Below are 20388 nucleotides of genomic sequence, written 5' to 3' on the forward strand. Positions count from 1 at the left end.
TAGTGAGACTGTGCTGAAGCAAGTTGAAGCAAGAAGAGACCAAGGGTTTTGTGAGTATGTCAGCCACCTCGTCTTTGGTGGAGAGAAATTTGACAGTAAGGGTCTTGTGCACCACACGATCACGAACAAAGTGATAATCTATCTCAATGTGTTTGGTGCGAGCATGAAAAATTGGATTTGCAGAAAACTATGTAGCGCCAATATTGTCACAAAAAAGAACAGGAGGAGTGGACAAGAAGACGCCAAGTTCTTTGAGTAATGATTGTATCCATGATAATTCTGCAGTGGCAAGGGCCTTGTATTTGGCCTCAGTACTAGAACGGGAAACAATGGCCTGTTCCTTTGAGTTCCAAAAGAGGAGATCCGGGCCAAGAAAAGTGCAATAGCCTAATGTTGATTTTCTGTCATTAGGACAGCTAGCCCAGTCAGCATTAGATAAGGCAGTTAGTTGAAAATTTTTGCAAGGCCGAATGAGGAGACCATGGGTGATGGAGTGCTTCAAGTAATGAATAATCCGTTTGATGGCAGTTCAGTGAGTGTCATGAGGGTCCTACATGAATTGACATTTGTTGATAGAAAATGCTATGTTTGGACACGTTATGGCAAGGTACTGCAGAGCTCATCTGACATGGTTGTGCCCATAAATTTGCTAAGAGGTGGAGAAGTTGACATGGGAGATGTTCTGGGTTTGGTCAGAAGCATGTGAGTTCTCTTGAGTAGATCCAAGACATACCTTTGCTGGGATAAATGGAGACCTATGGCACAGTGATGGACTTCCACACCTAAGAAGAAATTTAATGGTCCAAGGTCTTTAATGGGAAAGTCAATTGAGAAGGACTTGAGAAGAGCATTCATGGCAATGAGTGAGGAGCCAGTGAGGACAAGATCATCAACATACAGCAATACCATTAGTTGAATATGAGCAGAATTAAATAAGAAAAGTGAGATATCAGCATTTGAGGCAGTGAAACCCAGTTCCAACAATTGATTGCTCAAACGTGAAAACCAAGCATGGGGGGCTTGTTTGAGACCATAGAGGGCCTTTTTCAATGAACACACAGCATGAGGGTGTTGAGGGTGCTCAAAACTAGGGGGTTGAGCCATATGTACAGTTTTATTTAAGAACCCATGTAGGAAAGCATTGCTCACATCAATTTGTTTAATAGGCCACCCATAGGAAATAGCAAGAGATAAAATAGTACAGATAGTTATAGGTTTGATTAGCAGACTGTAAGTGTCAGCATTTGGCAACAAGTCGGGCCTTGTACCTCTCAATACTCCCATCAGCTTTCCTTTTGATTCTAAAGATCCATTTGCATCGATCCCACAACGTTCGTGGAATTTGTAGGTTCAACCAGAGTCCATGTTGGCTAAGTGTCATGGGATTCTAAGGAGGCAGTAAGGGCGCGAGGTATGGGGTACCTTATGGTTCCATCAGTGTAGCATTTGGGCTTGTGAATATTGGATTGGGCACGTGTAAGCATGGGGTGGGTACGAGTATGAGAGGTGGGGGTAGAGGAAGGACTTGTATGGATTCAATGGGTGGGATTTCAAGGAGAGGCGTAGGAGAGAGTGGTGAGGGGTGAGAGTTGTGTTGTGTAGTAGGTGAGGATGCAGGTGTGGTGTTGGCAGAATTTGGGGATAGCAAGTCAGTAGGTGGTGTGATGTGAGGAGGGGGAGAAGGTGTAGGGATAGGAGGGCTTGGTAGATGAGTAGGTGGGGGAAAAGGGGTAGTGGACAGTGAAGAGGTTGTGGGGGTGGGGGTTGAGTGAGTTTGGTAAGGAAATTTTTGTTCATTGAAGATCACATGTCGAGCAATGTATAATCGGCCAGTGGAGAGGTCTACGCACTTGTAACCGTAGTGTGGTTTGCTATAACCCATGAAAAATGCACAATTTGGATCGAAAGGAGAATTTGTGAGAGTTATAGGGGCAAAGGTAAGGCCAACATTCACACCTAAAAGTTTTTAAAATTTTGTAATCAAGTGTTTTATGAAAAAGTAATTCAAAAGGTGACTTGGGACGGGAGCGAGTGGGTAGACGATTGATTAAGTAGCAGACAATGTCAAAGGCATCATCCCAATGATGAAATGGGACATGAGAGTGGGCAAGTAACGCAAGTCTGGTGTCAACAATTTGTTGATGTCGTCGCTCAACACTACCATTTTGATGGTGAGTGTAAGGGCAAGTTTGACGATAAGAAATACCACTAGAAGCAAGAGAGCATTGGAGGGAAATGAATTCCCCTCCACCGTTAGTTTGAATGGCCTTAATGGTGCGTGAGAAATGATTTTCCACAATACGTTTAAAATTAAGAAAGATGGTATGGGCATCAGATTTGCATGTCATGGAATAAATCCACAAATACTTACTAAAATCATCAACAATGCAAAGGAAATAGCGTTGATTATTAGATGATAAAATAGGAGTAGGGCCCTATACATCAAGGAACAAAAGATCCAAAGGAATTTTGGGAACAGAAGATGTTGAACCAAAATGCAACTTGTAGAGAAGCAGGATGACAAAGGTGATGATGTCATTGATCAAGAGACACTCGTTCACCCACGAAGGTAGCACGTGTACCACACGACATGGAGGACGAAGGCCATGGGTAGAGTCCACCACTATTCGGCCCTTGGAGGAGTAACGCTCTCGTTCGCAGATCCTTGACAAAGAAAAAGGAGGGGTGAAATTCAATAAACACTTGGTTATCATGAGTGAACCGATGGACATAAATTTTTATTTTTTTATTTTTTATTTTTTTATTTGTTGGACATGAAGAAGATTGGGTAGAGTAAAAGATCAGTTAGGAGTAGGTAGGGAAGCCAAACCAGTGTGGAGGATGTACAAACCTTGGGCATTGCCAACGCGAATTTGATTTGAACCACGATATTCATCGGCACGGAGGGTGAGATTTGAGAGCTCATTGGTGAGGTGGTTGGTGGAACCTGTGTTGGAGTACCAATTCATGTCAGGGGAACTTGCTGGAGTGGTGAGGAAAGCCGAAGGCTGAGGTGGTTCAACTTGGTAGGAGTGATCGAAGCGATGGCAGCATTTGGCAACAATGTGTTCAGGTTTAAGGCAGAATTGGTAGATTTGCTGGTTGAAGGAAGGCAGATGAGAGGAGTTGCGGCCATGTCCTCCTCTCTCATGTCCACGACCAAAGTGGAGCTGGCGTGGAAACTGATTGGTAGTGGGGTTGCTTCTTTGAGCAGTGTTGACACTTGGAACAGCTAAATCACCTACAGAAGAAGCATGTTCAAGGAGTTATTCATGGGTCAGTAGATGAGCGTATAGATCTTCAAGAGAGACAAGATCAATGCGGGTTGTGATGAAAGTGATGAGGGGATCATAATCTGATCCAAGGCCAGCTAGCACATAGGAAGCTAGTTCAGAATCTTTAAGAGGTTTAGCAATTGCTGCAAGTTGGTGAGCAATTGTTTGGGCCTTTTGAAAATAGTCAGGAATGAAAGAAGCTCCTTTTTTCAAGGTAGCAAGTTGATAACGGGATTGTGAAAAACTTTGTAAAAGGTATATTCAAAGTTCATGATTTTTACAATTACATTGGTGTAATATATATACAACTTGACATAAGACACAGCTAGCCCTAAAATCAGAGTCTGCAACAAATCAATTTACTACAAGGAAAATGAGATCTTCTCATTGGCTAGCTTGGTCTCCAAGTCTTTCAATTCTTGAGCTTCTTTCCTTTTACAAACGACTTTATCACAGCCAGTTGATACTCCAGAACCTACTTTACATGCTGTCATAGGAGGTTGAGGAATATAGAGAATCTTTCCATATTGAGTTTCAGCTCTCCTGCAGTTGTGAGATTGCTTTGTATGCCTATTTGCGCTCGATCGCATCAGGCTTACGCTCGAGCGCAAATTAACCTGATTCTCAACTTAAGCTTCTGGTACTGTGACTGATCCTGTGATCATTGAGAATCTTTCCATATTGAGTTTCAGCTCTCCTGCAGCTGTGAGATTGCTTTGTACGCCTATTTGCGCTCGATCTCATCAGGCTTACGCTCGAGCGCAAATTAACCTGATTCTCAACTTGAGCTTCTGGTACTGCGGCCGATTCTGCAATCGATCGCACTTGAGCATCAAACTTCTCTAGTATTGCGCTCGAGCCTGCGCTCAAGCGCACTTGACCTGCGTTCGATCCCCTAAGAGCATTACATGCTTTAACATCCCCCCGCAAGTTGATGGGGGGAGAAACCACCAACAACTTGTTCTTAAGAATGATGAAACGAGCTGAGGGCAAACATTTAGTAAAAATATCAGCAATTGGATCATGTGTGGAGATGAACTTAATCAAGATATCACCATTGAGTACCTTCTCTCTAACAAAGTGATAGTCTACCTCAATTTGATTAGTTCTAGCATGGAACACAGGATTGGATGCCAAGGCTAATGCTCCAATATTATCACACACAAGACTGGAGGTACTGTAAGACAAATTCTGAGTTCTTTGAACAACATTCGTATCCAAAACAATTCTGCAGTGGTGATGGAAAGTGAGCGATATTCAGCTTTAGTGCTTGACCTTGAGACTACAGCTTGCTTCTTGGCACTCCACACTATTAGACATTCTCCCAAGAATACAACAAACCCTGTGGTAGACCTGTTATCATCCGAACATCTTACCCAATCAGAGTCACAAATAGCATTGAGTTGGAGGTTGCCCTTGGTGTAGTAAAGTCCATGATCAGGTGTGCCTTGGAGATATCTCAGTACTCGTTTGGTAGTAGTCCAGTGAGTGGATGATGGTGCATGCATATGTTGACACAATTGGTTGACTGAATAGGCTATTTCGGGTCTGGTAAGTGTGCAGTACTGTAGTGCCCCAACCACTTGTCTATAAGGTGTAGGATCAAACAATGGTTCACCATCTAATCTGGAGAGTTTGGATCCAGAGATGCAGGGAGATTTTGAGGGTTTGGCTTCACTCATTTGTGTCTTGTGCAATAACTATGTGATGTACTTGGTTTGACAGATGTGTAGACCAGATGCATCTCTGGTAACCTGTATACCAAGAAAATAGCTCGAAGGACCAAGGTCTTTTAGTGGAAATTCATATTGTAGTTTAACAATAATATCAATGATCATATGAGGATGAGTGCCTGTGATGATAATATCATCCACATAAACCAACATGTAGATCTGAATCTGACCATGAAGATAGAGAAATAAAGATGTATCAACCAGAGAACCTTGAAAGCGTAGCTCAAGCAAAAAGGTATGTAGCCTAGTCTACCAAGCTCTGGGTGCTTGCTTGAGGCCATAGATAGCCTTGTGTAGTTTGCATACCTAATCAGAATGTGACTTGTCTATAAACCTTGGGGCTTGTCCCATAAAAAGTTCTTCACTTAGATGACCTTGCAAGAAGGCATTTGAGACATTCAATTGCCGAATGACCCAGTCAAAATGTACTGCAAGGGTAAGGACAACTCTAATGGTTGAGGGTTTGATCATTGGACTAAAAGTCTCTGTATAGTCTATTCCACTCTGCTGATCAAAACGCTTAGCTAAGAGCCTAGCTTTGAACCTTTCCACTGTGCCATCAGCCTTTCTCTTAATCTTGAACACCCATTTGTTTTGAATTACATTGTGGTGGAGAGGTCTTGGACAGAGAGTCCATGTTCCATTCTTGATCAAGGCATCATACTCTTGTTGCATTGCTTCCATCCATCTAGAGTCAGTGGCAGCTTGTTTATAGGTTCCTGGTTCACATTCAGAGACACTAGTATGGTAAAGCTAAAAGTCTGAGAAGGCTTTGGGTTTTAGTGAGCCTATTCTAGACCTAGTTATCATGGAGTGGGTGGGTAGTAAAGGAGGTGATGCTGTAGGGAGGACATTTGGTGATCCTATAGGTGGGGCAATGGGATTGTTAGCTGAATTTGGTGTGGAACTAGAAGTGGAGGCTGAACTAGGTGATGAACTAATAATGGAGGGTGAACAAGGCTCAAAAGGGAAGGTAGCTGCATTAGGATTAGTAGAAACAAGCAATGCGCTAGGCAATGAAAAAGGAACAGAGAGAGAGAAAGGAGCTTCACCTTGAGCATTTATCTTGGATGGAAGGTGTGTAATAGCTTGATCCTTGGCAGGGAAAAAATCTTCATCCAATATGACATGTCTAGACAAATAAGCTTTGTTAGTAACATGATCCAAACACTTATAGCCAGCATAGTTGTGTCCCAGGAAAATGCATGGTTTGGACCTATACTCTAACTTGTGCAAGCTATAGGGTCGAAGAAGTGGATAGCAGAGACAACCAAAAACCCTAAGCTTTTCATAATCAGGTTCTCTATGATAAAGCTTGAAATAGGGTGACTTGTGATCTAAAGTAGGAATGGGTAACCTATTAATGATATAGACAGCAGTTAGAAAAGCATCAACCCAGTATTTATTGGACAGGTGAGAGTGAGCTAGAAGTGTGAGTTCGGTTTCAAGTATGTGTCTCAGTTTGCGTTCTGCTAGTCCATTTTGTTGAGATGTATACGGGCAAGATTTTCTATGACCTATGCCATGATTGGTGAGAAAGGTTTGAAACTAAGTTGAGGTGTATTCTCTTCCTCCATCTGATTGAATTTGTTTAACTTTAGATGAGAATTGATTTTCTGCTAGAAGCTTAAATTTAACAACATTCTCAAACACTTCAGATTTGTTATGTAGGGGGTAAATCCAGGTGAAACGTGAGTAATCATCAACAAAGATAACATGATATTTATAGCCAGTAATGGACTGTACTAGAGAGGTCCAAATGTCAGTATGAATTAGCTCTAGAGGTTGAATAGATATATGAGTAGAGGTAGAAAAGGGCTGCTCTTTGCTCTTGCCTAATTGACAAGATGCACAAGCAGAAGTTTTATTGAAATCAAACTTGGAAACAGGAAGGGATTTACCCTTAACAACATCAAGTGATGGATGAGCTAACCTAAAGTGCCACACTAGAGTTGTGGTTCTTATTCCTATCAAAGCTGTAAAAGTCTTGGAGCCTTTGAGAAGATTCCTTCCTAGCCGAAGTGGATATAGGCCATTTTTACTCCTCCCCTCCAAGAGTGTTGCATTGGTCAGCAGGTCCTTGATATAATAATGAGAAGAGGTTAGGACAAAATAGCAAGAATTGTCATGGCAAAACTTTTTGTATAGAAATCAGATTAGTAGAAGCTTGGGGACAATGCAGTATATTTTTTAGTTGAAATGAAGAAGTAGGAGAGTGTAAGAGAGTTAAACTAGTGTTCTCTATTTGTAGACCAGTCCCATTGCCTACTGCCACCTCCTCTATTTGTTGGAAGGGCAGTTGAATCTGCAGGTTCTCTAGCTAATTAGTAATGTGGGCATTGGCTTCACTATCCACCAGCCATTGTTGCTCTTCATAGGCAGAATTGGTGTGGGCAACCATTGCTACAAGTTGTGTAGGTGGATTTCTACCTTAAAAGGAATAGTCCATCCTATGGTAACAGTCAATGGCTAGATGGTTTAACCTACCACAAATCTGGCATGGGGCACTTGAGCCATGAGAAAAGTTGCTACCTTGCTGCAAAGGATTTTGAGGTTGTTGTCTGTTGAAGGAGTTCCCTTGATTGTGTGTAGTGGAGCCACAGTTGGTGAAGGTGGAATGACCTTGAGGAGGTCCTCTATTATACTGTGGAGGCCCACAGTTGTATTGTTGAAAGGATGATCTTGGTGTGGAGAACCCATGGGCATTCCTTGGAGAAAAATTTTTCTGTGGAAATCTGGAATGCATAGGAGGCCATCCTCTGAACTGTTGGAAGGGTCTGTTTGCTATGAGTGCAAAGGTGGACTGATATGGAGTGCGATTTTGATGTTGGTTCAGCAACATCTCATGACTAATTTGTTCATCTTGAAAATCTTCATAGCTAAACTCATTAGTTCTAGTGTGGAACGTGTAGGTTGTGATAAAGTGAGTAAAATTGGAATTCAATCCATTAAGGATAGAAGAGATTAATTCTTCATCAGAGATAGGGTTACCTACAACTCCAAGTTGATCTGCAATGAGTTTTGTAGATTGCATATAATCTGAACATGACTTGGGTGCTTGTGATAGACTTTGGAGTTGCTTTTTGAGGTTTGAAATTGTGGATTTGGATTTTGAGGCAAACTTAGTTGCAACGGATGTCCACGCCTGGTTTGATGTGTTGAGACCATAGACCGTGGCTAGTACCTTTTCTGAAAGAGAGGCTGTTATGACACAAAGCAGGTATTGATCCTTCTTGTTCTAGGTAAGATATTCTGGATTGAGTATCTCTTTTCCTCGATCATCTATAGTCATCTTTGGAGGACATTTTTTTGAGCCATCAATTTGGTGCGCAGAATCGGGTGTATCTGCGTTACCCAGCTGGTATAATTCCTAGCTTTAAGCTTGACAAGGGAGTTTAGAGTGGTATTTGGTGGTGTGAATGGATTCAGTGTTTGAGGCCATTGGAAACAGAAAAGAAGACTTTTGGAATTGGCGTTAGCCTAGTGTGGCTCTGATACTATGAAAAACTTTGTAAAAGGTATATTCAAAGTTGATGATTTTTACAATTACATTGGTGTAATATATATACAACTTGACATAAGACACAGCTAGCCCTAAAATCAAAATCTGCAACAAATCAATTTACTACAAGGAAAATGAGATCTTCTCATTGGCTAGCTTGGTCTCCAAGTCTTTCAATTCTTGAGCTTCTTTCCTTTTACAAACGATTTTATCACAGCCAGTTGATACTCCCAAATCTACTTTGCATGCTGTCATAGGAGGTTGAGGAATATAGAGAATCTTTCCATATTGAGTTTCAGCTCTCCTGTAGCTGTGAGATTGCTTTGTACGCCTATCTGCGCTCGATCGCATCAGGCTTGCGCTCGAGCGCAAATTAACCTGATTCTCAACTTGAGCATCTGGTACTGCGACCGAGATCCTACGGTCGATGACACTTGAGCGTCAAACTTCTGATTCTCAACTTGAGCTTCTGGTACTGTGACCGATCCTGCGATTGATCACACTTGAGCTTCAAACTTCTCTGTTACATGCTTTAACAGATTGCATCACTTGGGATTGGGATTGGGCAGCGAACATGCACTCTAGAACAAGCCATACCTCATGTGAGGTTTTGATTCCAACTACATGAGTTAGAAGAATCTCAATGAGAGTGGAGAGCAACATGCTGAGGATGAGGTAGGCTTGTTCTAGAGGGATTGTCACCATTGACATATCCAAAGAGGGATTGTCCTTCCAAGTAGGGAATAACTAGAGTATTTCACAAGCGGTAATTTCCTCGAGTGAGTTTGAAGTTGGAGAGGTGATTGGTGGTGTTGAGAGGCTATGGAAGGGACAGAGTGGGTGAGGGGTTGTCAAAGGAGGAGTTATGAGAGATAGTTGGCATGCTGGTGATTAGGAAAGGAAAAAAAAAGAGAAAAAAAATTAAAGGGAGAACAGATGTTAATCCTTTGGTAGCTCTGATACCATAAAATGAAGACAATATAAGAGGAGATTCTGTTTTGTTTGAATTGACTTTATTAAAAAGTGAGCTTACAGCAGAATATATAGGAAAAAGAATACATGTGTTAGAGCCATGGTGAGGTGGCATGTTTACAAGAGATAGAGACAAAACAAATTACTATAACCTATAGCAACTGACACGTTGGTTTGCTGAAACCAATGTTGTTTTGGGAAGCTGTATCAAGCGTGAAATGTGGCTGGAAATAAGGATGTGAAGACTCATGTATCCTGAGGAATGCACCGAGAGAACCATTGGAATAAAGACACCAATCAACCCGCAAGAGACCTCGAAGTTAGAGTGATTCCTTGGATTTAGTGTGGCTTAGACGTTGCTTTGTTAGGTTTTACATAGTAGCCGTTGCTTTGTTGTCTTTTCCGGAGATAGAGTATCTTGAGATTCAACACACCGTCCTTGCCGCCAAAAAACACTGCTGCCCCCCAGAAGCCAGATAATAGTAGTGCTATTGAGGAGGACATCCCTCTAAAGTTACTCATGGCTATGCGATCGGTTGCATCAAATAGTGGCAACCGATTGAGAGAGAGGAATGCTGGTCAATCAGATGCAGTTGTGAATAAGGAGCCTGCTGATCTTACCCCAACCAGTCCTCTCCAGCAGAGAAGATCAGAGGAGCAAGAGAACAATGGAATGGGTCAAACAATTGACCTTATTATAATCAAGCATCAAGTGAGCAACACAATAGCATGATTCTCACATTGAATGGTACAACTCTTTGAAGTTAGCTGAAAAGCTAACAACCAAGGATATATATCCTCCTTTATAACTTTCCTTTCCCGTATGTATTAATTACGTACTTGGGAAAAACAAGGCGGAGAAAAAGAGCAAGACTCTAAAATATATATTATAGAAAAATGTTATAATGTAATAAAAAGATTATTTTTTTGCTCATAAAAGTCTTATGTATCACGACCCCTAACCACAGTTTGTGTTACTGTAGCAACGTAGGGGCCTGTAACCTCCTGCAACCTAAGACTTTTATAAGTTAAAAATAATATTTTTATTGCACTATAACATTTCTTTCTCTCTACTATACATCAATGTAAAAACCAGGTTCGGGAATCGAAGCCAACCAATTATGACCAAATTAAAGTATCATCCGGAAACCTATGAGACATTCCAAGGATTAAGGCAGGAAAGAACTGTGCACGTTAATTGGAGCAACACCCAAGCTGGTAAATGGTTGGGTGGAATTAATGCCATATTTTCTTCCTTGGAAAAACTCACGTGGAATATTATTCATCTCAGAAAGATCCAAATGTTCAGGACGAAAGGCTATTATATTTGTTGTGTTGTTTTCTTCAAAGCTTAATTCTCCACTCCATTGTAGAAAATATTAAAAATATCAAAGATTGTAAATATAGGAAGGCTAAGGAAAGAAAGATAATACAGAATTTGGATGGTTGGGCTCTAGAGGCTTATGTCCATTACTAAGAAGTGAGCTACAGCCTATGTATAGGAGGATTATGTCTTGATCTAATGATCTTATTGATTTACTTGATAATACAATGAAATGCTTATTTATAAGCTATATAAATGTATAATATAAAGAATTTAAATCCAATAATGAAAATATCGTCGTAATGTACAAGATTCTGATATCATTTGATAACAAAATGATACAATTTAAATATAGAAAGAAATCAATGAATTTTAACATCAATATATAAAATGAAATTGATTTTGTTTTTGGTATAGGAGTACTATTGACCTCAGAAAGTTCCAAATACATGATTTAGACAAGACAGGGGCATGTTCTGGGCCAAAATTAAGATTAATTACGGTCAGCAAAATGTAGGCCTGTCAAAGGCCCAATTTAACAAATAATTCATACTGTATCTTTCATGGCCCAGAAGCCCCAAGATCATTTATTAATTTGTCATAAGGTAGAATTAAAACCCATATGCATATAACCTTTGACATGAGAAATAGAAAATTAATAGGTCCATCGGGCACTGGAACATTATTCATACGATTGGATTCCTCTAAAATCATCTGGGCCTGGCGAGGTCCACTTGGTCCAATCCAATGATCTTAATATTTTAGGGGCAAATTAATTATTCTGTATCATCTCAGATTATAATTGATTACTTCTATTAATATAATAGTGTCTTTACTAAATTTTCAATTTTGTCGGTTAACCTTTTAATAGAAGAGAATTTGGTAAGGTATATAAGAGAAGAGGTGACTCCACCGGGACCATACAAGGTAGTTTTTTTCAGTTGTATTTCTAGCATTTATCATGTTTTAACTTTTGAGATTGGGATTCATGGCAATACCTATGAAATTGCCCATATATATAGGTTTGGCCATAGGGGGTAGCCGAAGCCACCCCCAAGGGCCACAGGGGGTGGTTGGGTTGGGCCACTCTCGGCCACCCCCTAGGGTGAAAATGGGGTGGCTGAACCACCATATGTTTTTTAATAAATTTTTTGTTTATTTTTTTATTATTTTATTTTATCATTGTTTGTTGCTGTCGAAATGTTCAATTGTAGTTGCCAATAATATTACAGCAGTGAAATATAGTTTAGTCTTGAATGTTTATTTCCACTCTAACCTGCACACAAACTATTTTCCAAACCTAAGGAATTAAATAATAATATTAATACAGATAATGGAACTCGATCGATTTGTTGAACATAGCTTACAAACAATAAAGCATAGAAACAGCAAGGAAAACAATGAGCTTTATAAATCACAATTTGAAATTTGAAGTAGATAATTTTCAATCTCTAACATATGTCCTTAATATAACATTATTGGATAACATCCATTTGACTATTTCTGTGTTTTTCATTCTGATCTATAAGTAGTACAAATCGCATAATATTTTTTAAAATAATTATTTTAAGTTAATAAATAATAAGTCAGTTTAATAACTTAATTATACTATGAATTATAAGAAAAATAATACAATCCCAAATGATTTAAACTATCAATTTTGTAAGAGAACTTTTTTTTTTAAAAAAAAAAAAAAACGAAAGGGGCAATAATAATGAAGAGCTTTATATTTGATCAATCTATACAGTTTAAGTAGGTACCCCAGAAAGCAGAGGCAAGGGCGCCCCTCCCTCCGACACGTACCGACTGCGTCATCATGATCATGTCATGTATATATGAATCCATGGAGCAACTGAGCAAGACACGCCTTCATCTTTGGATGGTAATCCATAAAAGTAGAGTATATGCAGCAACACAATTCCCAGCCAAATATATAGTATATATATAACTATATGCAGCAACACAATTCCCAACCCCTTTTTTTTCTTTCTTTTCTTGCCCGTCTCCATGTCTCATGTCTCATGTCTGCCTTGCCTTCTTGTCTAAGCAATTTAATTATAGACCTCAAAATTAAAGGTGGACACTTATTTCAACAATAACCAAGTTTCCCATCCACTACCATGAAGTTGCTCATACTTTAGCGGAACTTAATTGCTTGTCTAAAGGATTGAATGAAAGCAGCATTTATATTTTGAACAAGCTAGGTTGAGCGTTTCCTTTCCTACATCAAACTTAATAATCAAACACTTGGTTATATTATTTTCTTGGGATAATTTATCATTGTTGGTTTATATTTTTATATAATATTTTACGTGATATGTTGCCTTTAGATATGTATCACAACTGTTCAACCAGGCGCACGACGCCTCCATTTATACTGCGTTTGAGATCCAGCAAAGGTTTTTTGTGACAACATATATATATATATATATATAGGCTATGGCCAATCCACACCCCCCAGCACCGCTCGCGGCGCTACTTTTTTTTTTTAGACACAAGTAATATACGTACGAGAGATAAGTGGACTGATGCCATTAATTTGATATATAAAAAACACGCACGTACGTGCAAATAATTATGTCTGTATATACGTTTCGTAAATGGTTCACTTAATTAGAGAGAGAGAGAGAGATCAGATTCTTTTACGGTTGGCATAAATTGGTCAAATGTTAGTTTAGTCTTCTTAATTATAAAATCAATTTGTTAGCTTCTTAGAATGTGAAATACATCTTATTATTAGACACCTCTTTCTTTCTTTTAAAGAGAGAGAGAGAGAATTTTATTCCATGTATTTTACCCATCTTGATAACAAAAAGAAAAAAAAGACAAGGACTCCCCGTCTATAAACCAATAATCTAGCTGAATGAAACTGCGAGGCTACTTCCGAAGAGGTCTATAATATTTGACCAGGGAAGGTCATAGTCGAAGCACGTTTTGGACTGGAATTTTGACTCGGACAATAATCTGGAATTTGATCAACTTGATGGTGTAAAAGGAAATTAAGGATTTTTTTTTTTTTTTTGAAAAGAGATCAATTCTCATTAATCAGAAAAAACATCATCGAGAACAGTATTTCGGACATACAAAGGAAAATCCTCAGTGCATAATCGCTCCTCACCCAGAGTGAGATTTATCTTTGCAAGCCTATGGGATGCCTCATTAGCCTTAGGCATTACATGACAAACACTCCACTCTTGGACACACTGCAGCAAAAGCTTTGCATCATTAATCAAAGTACCATAATAGCCCCATGTGCATTCCTCCTTTCTCAAAGCTTGAACAACTTCCATAGAATCCCCCTCTAATATAACATTGTCCAACTCCATTCTCACACACAGATCTGCCAACTTCCATGCCGCTAAAGCTTCAGCAGTTGTTGGATCAGTAATAAACATTCTCATCACCACAAGAGCAGAAACAATATCCCCATTGTGATCACGAGGTATAATGCCAATCCCCATTTTTTGCCCCTCTTTATCAACAGCAGCATCCCAGTTGAACTTGACAGCACCAAACGGAGGCTTTTTCCACCTCTGTACATCATGGGTCTGTTGGGGAACACGTTGCACACACCTACTCGTCCCAGCTCTCTGAAATTGCACCACTTGTTCCTGGGCCATTCTGTACAGAACAAAGGGAGATTGGAATTCACCACTAAAAATCACTTTGTTTCTACGCAGCCAGATAAGACGTGCAATCACCGCCACTAATTGCATCCCATCTTCCTCCATACGCTTACTAAGCATCAGCCAAATATTAACAAAAGAATCATCATATGAGGTGCATTTCTGGATTGACATCATACACTCTGTCCACACATCCACAGCAAATGGACAAGTCCACAAAATATGGCCTACCGTTTCTCCAACCCTTCCACAAATGGGACATACCAGATTAGAAATTATACCTCTTTTATGGAGATTAACCCTCGTGGGTAGAATATCATTACAAGCTTGCCACAGAAATGTTTTAACCACCATAGGTCCTTTGGTATGCCATATACACTTCCATTGCCGGATTTTTGCCGTGTTGTCTGAACTACTTCTTTTAGCAGCCTCAATGAGATCTTTTGCCAAATGATACGTGCTTTTAACCGAGAAATCACCATTTTTTGTTCCCACCTAAACCCTTTTATCACATTGTTTCCCTGGGCAGATTGGCATCCAACAAATAATGTCTGCCTCCTCCCTCATAAAAATCTCCTGAATGAGTGGTATATTCCACCACCTAGTTGTAACATCAACAAGCTCACAAACATTTGATTCACTATGTAGGGTGCTCACTGGGGACTGTATAGCATAGGTTGATGGCACCAGTATCCAACGATCTTGCCAAATCTTGATTGAAGAATCGTCTCTTACCCTCCACATCAGCCCTTGGTTCAGCAGCTTCATAGAATTCCAGATACTATGCCATGCAAAGGAGGGTCGATTCCCCAACCTGGACTCGAGGAATGTTCCCCTCGGATAATACTTCTCCCCAAAGACTCTAGCCACCATCGAATTTGGATTTTGAAGAAGTCGCCAAGCTTGTTTAGCCAACAAAGCCAAATTAAAACTCTCCAAATCTCTATATCCCAACCCACCTTTTTCCTTGCCCATACCCAATCTTTCCCAACTCATCCAAGCTATTCGAGCATCGTTATCCTTATGCCCCCACCAAAACTTGGACATCATTGCATTAATTTCTTTACACAAAGTTTTTGGTAGCTGAAAAACGCTCATCGTATAAGTGAGAATCGCCTGAATAACAGCTTTTAAAAGGACCTCTTTCCCAGCTTGTGAAAGGAATTTTTCCTTCCACCCATGAATACGATCCCATATACGCCCTTTAATAGCTGAAAAAGCCCCAACACATGATCTCCCCACTAAAGCTGGAAGCCCAAGATACTTCTCATACCTTCTTGTGGGATTAATACCCGCTATAGAAGTAATATGTTCCTTAGCTTCCCTTCTTGTATTTCTGCTAAAAAAAATTGATGTTTTTCTCTATTCAACTTTTGACCAGATGCCTTATCATACATTTCTAGAACTTGTTGGATACGCAGCCACTCAAGAGTATTTGCTTTATAAAAAAGCAAATTATCGTCAGCAAAAAACAAATGGATAAGCCTCATACCCCCTCGAGTGATAGGAAGACTCGTAATCCACCTTTCTGCTTCCGCCTTTTGAAGAAGTGAGCTCATCCCTTCGCACACATGATGAAAAAATATGGAGACAGAGGATCCCCTTGCCTGATTCCCCTAGTTGGTACAATTTTTCCATAAGGTTTTCCATGGATCAACACCGAGTAAGTCATTGTTTTGACATAAGTCATAGTAAGTTGAATCCATCTACTAGCAAACCCCAATTTTTTCATCACTTCCTCTAAAAAATCCAACTCAACTCTGTCATAGGCCTTGCTTATATCGAGCTTTAAAGCCATGTAACCTTCCCTCCCCTTCATCCTACTATCCATAGTGTGCATCGCCTCAAACGCCACAAGAACATTATCCGTAATTAACCTCACCTGGAATAAATGCACTCTGGGTAGGGGAGATTATAAGGGATAAAATTTTATTTCAAACGGTTAGCAAGAACCTTTGAAATAAGTTTATACAACACATTACATAGACTGATGGGCCTATAATCAGTTACCCTAGAAGGATTATTAATCTTTGGAATGAGCGCAATATGAGTAGAATTGATATCAACATCAAAAATATCATGATTAAGAAACCCAAGTACCGCTTGATGATAAGTGTCAAATATTGCATACTTGGGCCCCCTTTATTTACATTGGTTAATCCTTTAGTTGTGTCGTTATTTAATATTTTGTGTTAGTTTTGTATTTTTAGTGTTTTGTAGGTCATTAAAGAAAAACTACAGTTTTAAAGGGAAAAATGCAAAGTTTGGAAGAAAGCATACTTTAAGAAGACCTAGATGATTTGGTTAAGTTTAACCAAATCCAAGAAAAAGGTTAAATCAGATTAAATTGGATAAAAGATAAGATTGGATAAGATTTCAGATTGGATTCAAATTCAGATTCTGTACACGTCTCAGTATTTTGACCATAACTTTCTGCTCAAATATCGGATTTAAGTGATTCAAGTGGTATTGAAAAGCTAACGCAAAATACTAAAATTTTTCGTGAAAGAATTTTCCTAATTCAGACGATTACTATGCCAAAATCGCCCCGCAATTAAAGGACACAAATCTAGATGAATCATATTCCGATTTCAGACTTTTATTTTGACTGGGAGACAGATCTCCGAGTTATCTAGGTTTACTTGGGCTTCTAGGACTTCCCTAAGCCTATAAATAGATTTCTTTGCATTCAAGAAAAGGGGTAGAATTTCATAGAGCAAAATTATACAATTTTTTCTCTTTTTAGTTTAGGTTTTCTTTTGATTTAGGTTTTATTTTTACGTGGAGCTAAATTCCTAACTAAGGTTGGGGATGAAGCCTCACTGATGAAGAATATCAATACTTTCATGTAAGTCTTTATTTATCTAATTTTATTGGGTTTAATATTTCAATTGTTTTACTTGTTTTCAATGTGTGGAGTGATTATTGGATATCTTTTGTGATTCAATGATACACTTGATGATTTAAGATAATTTAACATAATTGATTGCTTGATTTTATTTGCCTAGATAATTGGATATCCATTGTGATTTGTTCTACAGATACATTTGGTGTTTCAATTAAGATTGGATATCTTTTGTGATTTACGGATACATCTGATGATTTGATTGATATTGGATTCCTTTTGTGATATGTGCAATGAATTGATACATAAGATGATTTTGATTAATTGTTTGAAGCATAGTAAAACATATCTAAGATTTTAATTGTGAGTACTTCAAATTAATATTGATAAATATGGAAGTATGTTATTATGATTTGGTGAGTGTGAATTCACAAACCTTAGTATTTTATCTCTTAGTTTATTTTAATTAGTTTATGTTTGTCTTTTAATTTCAAAAATCAAAATCAAAAACCTTTTGGAACTAGATTAGGATTTAATTAGTTTAGATATAAATTGCTCTTTCAAAAACACAATTCCCTGTGGGTTCGACTTCGCACTTGCAAGTTAAATAAATTTGCACAACACTTGACATACCTCTACTTTCACCGTAGACCATGAGTTTTGGTAAAAACATGCTGAGAAACCATCTGGCCCAAGGGATTTGAGAGGATGCATCTGTTTAAGTGCTAGCTCCACTTCTGCCATTGTAAAATCACGTAACAAAGTTGCATTCATCTCTTCCGAAACTCTACACTCCAAAGCAGCCAAACAATCTTCTACCCCTGATACTTCCCCAGCCGAAAACAACCCCTGGAAAAACAATGTAAAAGCATGCCCAATTTCGTGCTACTTCTTCCATTCCCTGCCCTCCTCATCTTTTATCTTCACTAGCCGATTTATTCTCCATCTATGATTCGCCCATGCATGAAAGAACGAAGTGTGACGATCTCCCTTTTGGTACTAGCTTTGTTTAGCACGCTGTTTCCATTTTACATCTTCTTGCTCAAGAATAAAATCGATCTTTCCTTGTAATTCTTTGATTGCTGCCCAGTTCTACTCTCCCTCATTCCGCTGTAATTCTTCTAGTTGCTTGGTTTTTTTCTTGAGGAGCTTTTCAGCATTGCCAAACTTATGGGTACTCCATCGAACTAGATTGGTCTGACACTGAGCAAGACATAATCTTGTTGACTGCATCCCTACACTCCCATCATCTCCCGTTTCCCATGCTTCCTTTATCACCCCCAGACATTCTTCATCAGCCAACCCACTGGCTTCGAATTTGAAACTTTTGTGGTAGCTGATTTGGGACTCATATATCAGTTGTGGTGAGGAGCAAGGGCTTATGATCAGATGATCTTGCTACCAATACCCTTACTTCACAGCTTGTAGATAGCTCACACTACTCCTTGTTTGCAATAGCATGGTCAAGACGTTCTTTCATGAAAGACACATCCTGATGCTAGTTATTCCAAGTATATTTGGACCCAAGGTACCCCAAATCACTTAACCTGCATTCTTCTAATACTTGGCGAAATTGAGCCATCTGACTTTCTCTTCGTATATTTCCACCAACCTTTTCAGCTTGCTCAACCACCTCGTTGAAGTCACCAATACACAGCCATGCCTCCAAAATAAAAGATTGAAGATGCTTAAGCAAAACCCACGATTCATATCGTTTAGAAGCATCCAGATGACCATAAAAACATGTTAGTTTCCAAGAAATATTACGTCCAGGGAGTTTAACCACCGCATTGATATGTCTTCGAGTGTAGTTTTGAATTTCCAGCCCATCTGAATCCTTCCATAACAGCGCTAAACCACCACTCTTCCCCACCGGATCCACCATAAATACTCCATCGAATTCGAACTTCACTCTTAATCCTTCCATCTTTTGTTGTCTACTCTTTGTTTCCATGAGAAACAAGATAGAGGGTCTCTTATCCTTCACCATTTGGCAAAGATCACGAACTATCCAGGGGTTCCCATGCCCTCGACAGTTCCTACTTATGAGTTTCATGGCTATTGGTGGGGCTGTAACTTAGCCACCACCAACTCATCAAATCCTGCACCCATAATTTTTGTATTATTGCTCCCTCTTTTTGCTCTACCCTCCATCTCTGCTGATCCCACTTCCACGTTACCTCTTCGCTTGCGTTTATAAGTTTCTCCCTAAGTCAGTGAGTGAACAATTTTCCTTACCCGTGCCTGCTTCTTCCACCCTCTAAAACTCTTGTCCCCCTTTCTTCCATCTACACTGTTAACAAATGTAGTACTGCTATCGACCTCCACAATTTTACTGCGCATACCTGTACCCATAGGGTCTTGCATAATATCTTCTTTCCCCTTAGAGTCCAATACAATTTCCATATGTGTATGATCAGGCCCACATAAAAGCCCATCACTACTTATCATTGGTTACATAGTCGGTTCGGACCTAGCCTCAGAATTGTAACCCAAAACCTCTTGACCCATTTGACTCCTCTTTTCAATTTCACCTTCTAACGTGGTCAGCTCCTCCACTGTCTTGTCTTTTCCTTTATTATCTCTCCTTAAATCACAACCCTCGTAACTGTCATTCTTCGTGGGTGTCTCATATTATTGAAAGATTCCATGCATGGTGGTTACCCCAACCTATGCATCTGATTCTCTCCCCAATTCTTTTGATGCACGTTCAGTTTCATAACTAGGTTTTCCTCCGCAACTAGCGCTTCCCTTCTCTGATGGACTATCCTTCTGATGACCTCCGTCTGTAGTTGAATACTCCGTCGAAGGATTAAACCCACCACCAATTCTACTTTTTTCCTTCCTCTCCCTTCGTTGGTCATCCACCCTTAGAGAAATGCCCCAATACTTCTCCCCTTCATCAGCATTAACCCTTTGAGATTTACGAATGGGACATGTTTGCCTCTCGTGCACAATACGTCCACATTGAAAACAGAACAATGGCAGCTTCTCATACTTAAGAGTGACCCAGTGTGACTGCCCTCCAAAGTTGATCGCTCTACCCCGTTCTAGAGGCTTGGAGAAGTCAATAACAACCCTTAATCATAAACATCGACCCCAACATGCTCC

General features: G+C 39.5%; 2 protein-coding genes and 1 non-coding gene across 3 annotated transcripts; all 3 read right to left on the reverse strand.

Moving 5' to 3' along the window:
* Positions 1-3268: 3268 nt before the first annotated feature.
* On the reverse strand, positions 3269-3407 carry LOC148584148 (small nucleolar RNA Z247). Its single transcript, XR_015913057.1, has one exon. It is a non-coding gene; the product is annotated as a small nucleolar RNA Z247 (small nucleolar RNA).
* Positions 3408-13847: 10440 nt separating this feature from the next.
* LOC132162969 (uncharacterized) lies at positions 13848-14914 on the reverse strand. Its single transcript, XM_059573176.2, has 2 exons — positions 14784-14914; positions 13848-14676 (listed from the first exon to the last, which is right to left on the reverse strand). The coding sequence occupies exons 1-2, from the start codon at positions 14912-14914 to the stop codon at positions 13848-13850; spliced, it is 960 nt and encodes a 319-aa protein (XP_059429159.2).
* Positions 14915-14927: 13 nt separating this feature from the next.
* On the reverse strand, positions 14928-19333 carry LOC132162970 (uncharacterized). Its single transcript, XM_088518772.1, has 4 exons — positions 18842-19333; positions 17911-18126; positions 16040-16314; positions 14928-15705 (listed from the first exon to the last, which is right to left on the reverse strand). Exons 1-4 carry the CDS (start codon positions 19331-19333, stop codon positions 14928-14930), a joined length of 1761 nt encoding a protein of 586 aa, XP_088374898.1.
* Between the last annotated feature and the right edge of the window lie 1055 nt (positions 19334-20388).

The sequence above is a fragment of the Corylus avellana genome, chromosome 8, assembly GCF_965113065.1.
Source record: "Corylus avellana chromosome 8, dhCorAvel1.hap1.2, whole genome shotgun sequence".
Lineage (NCBI taxonomy): Eukaryota > Viridiplantae > Streptophyta > Magnoliopsida > Fagales > Betulaceae > Corylus > Corylus avellana.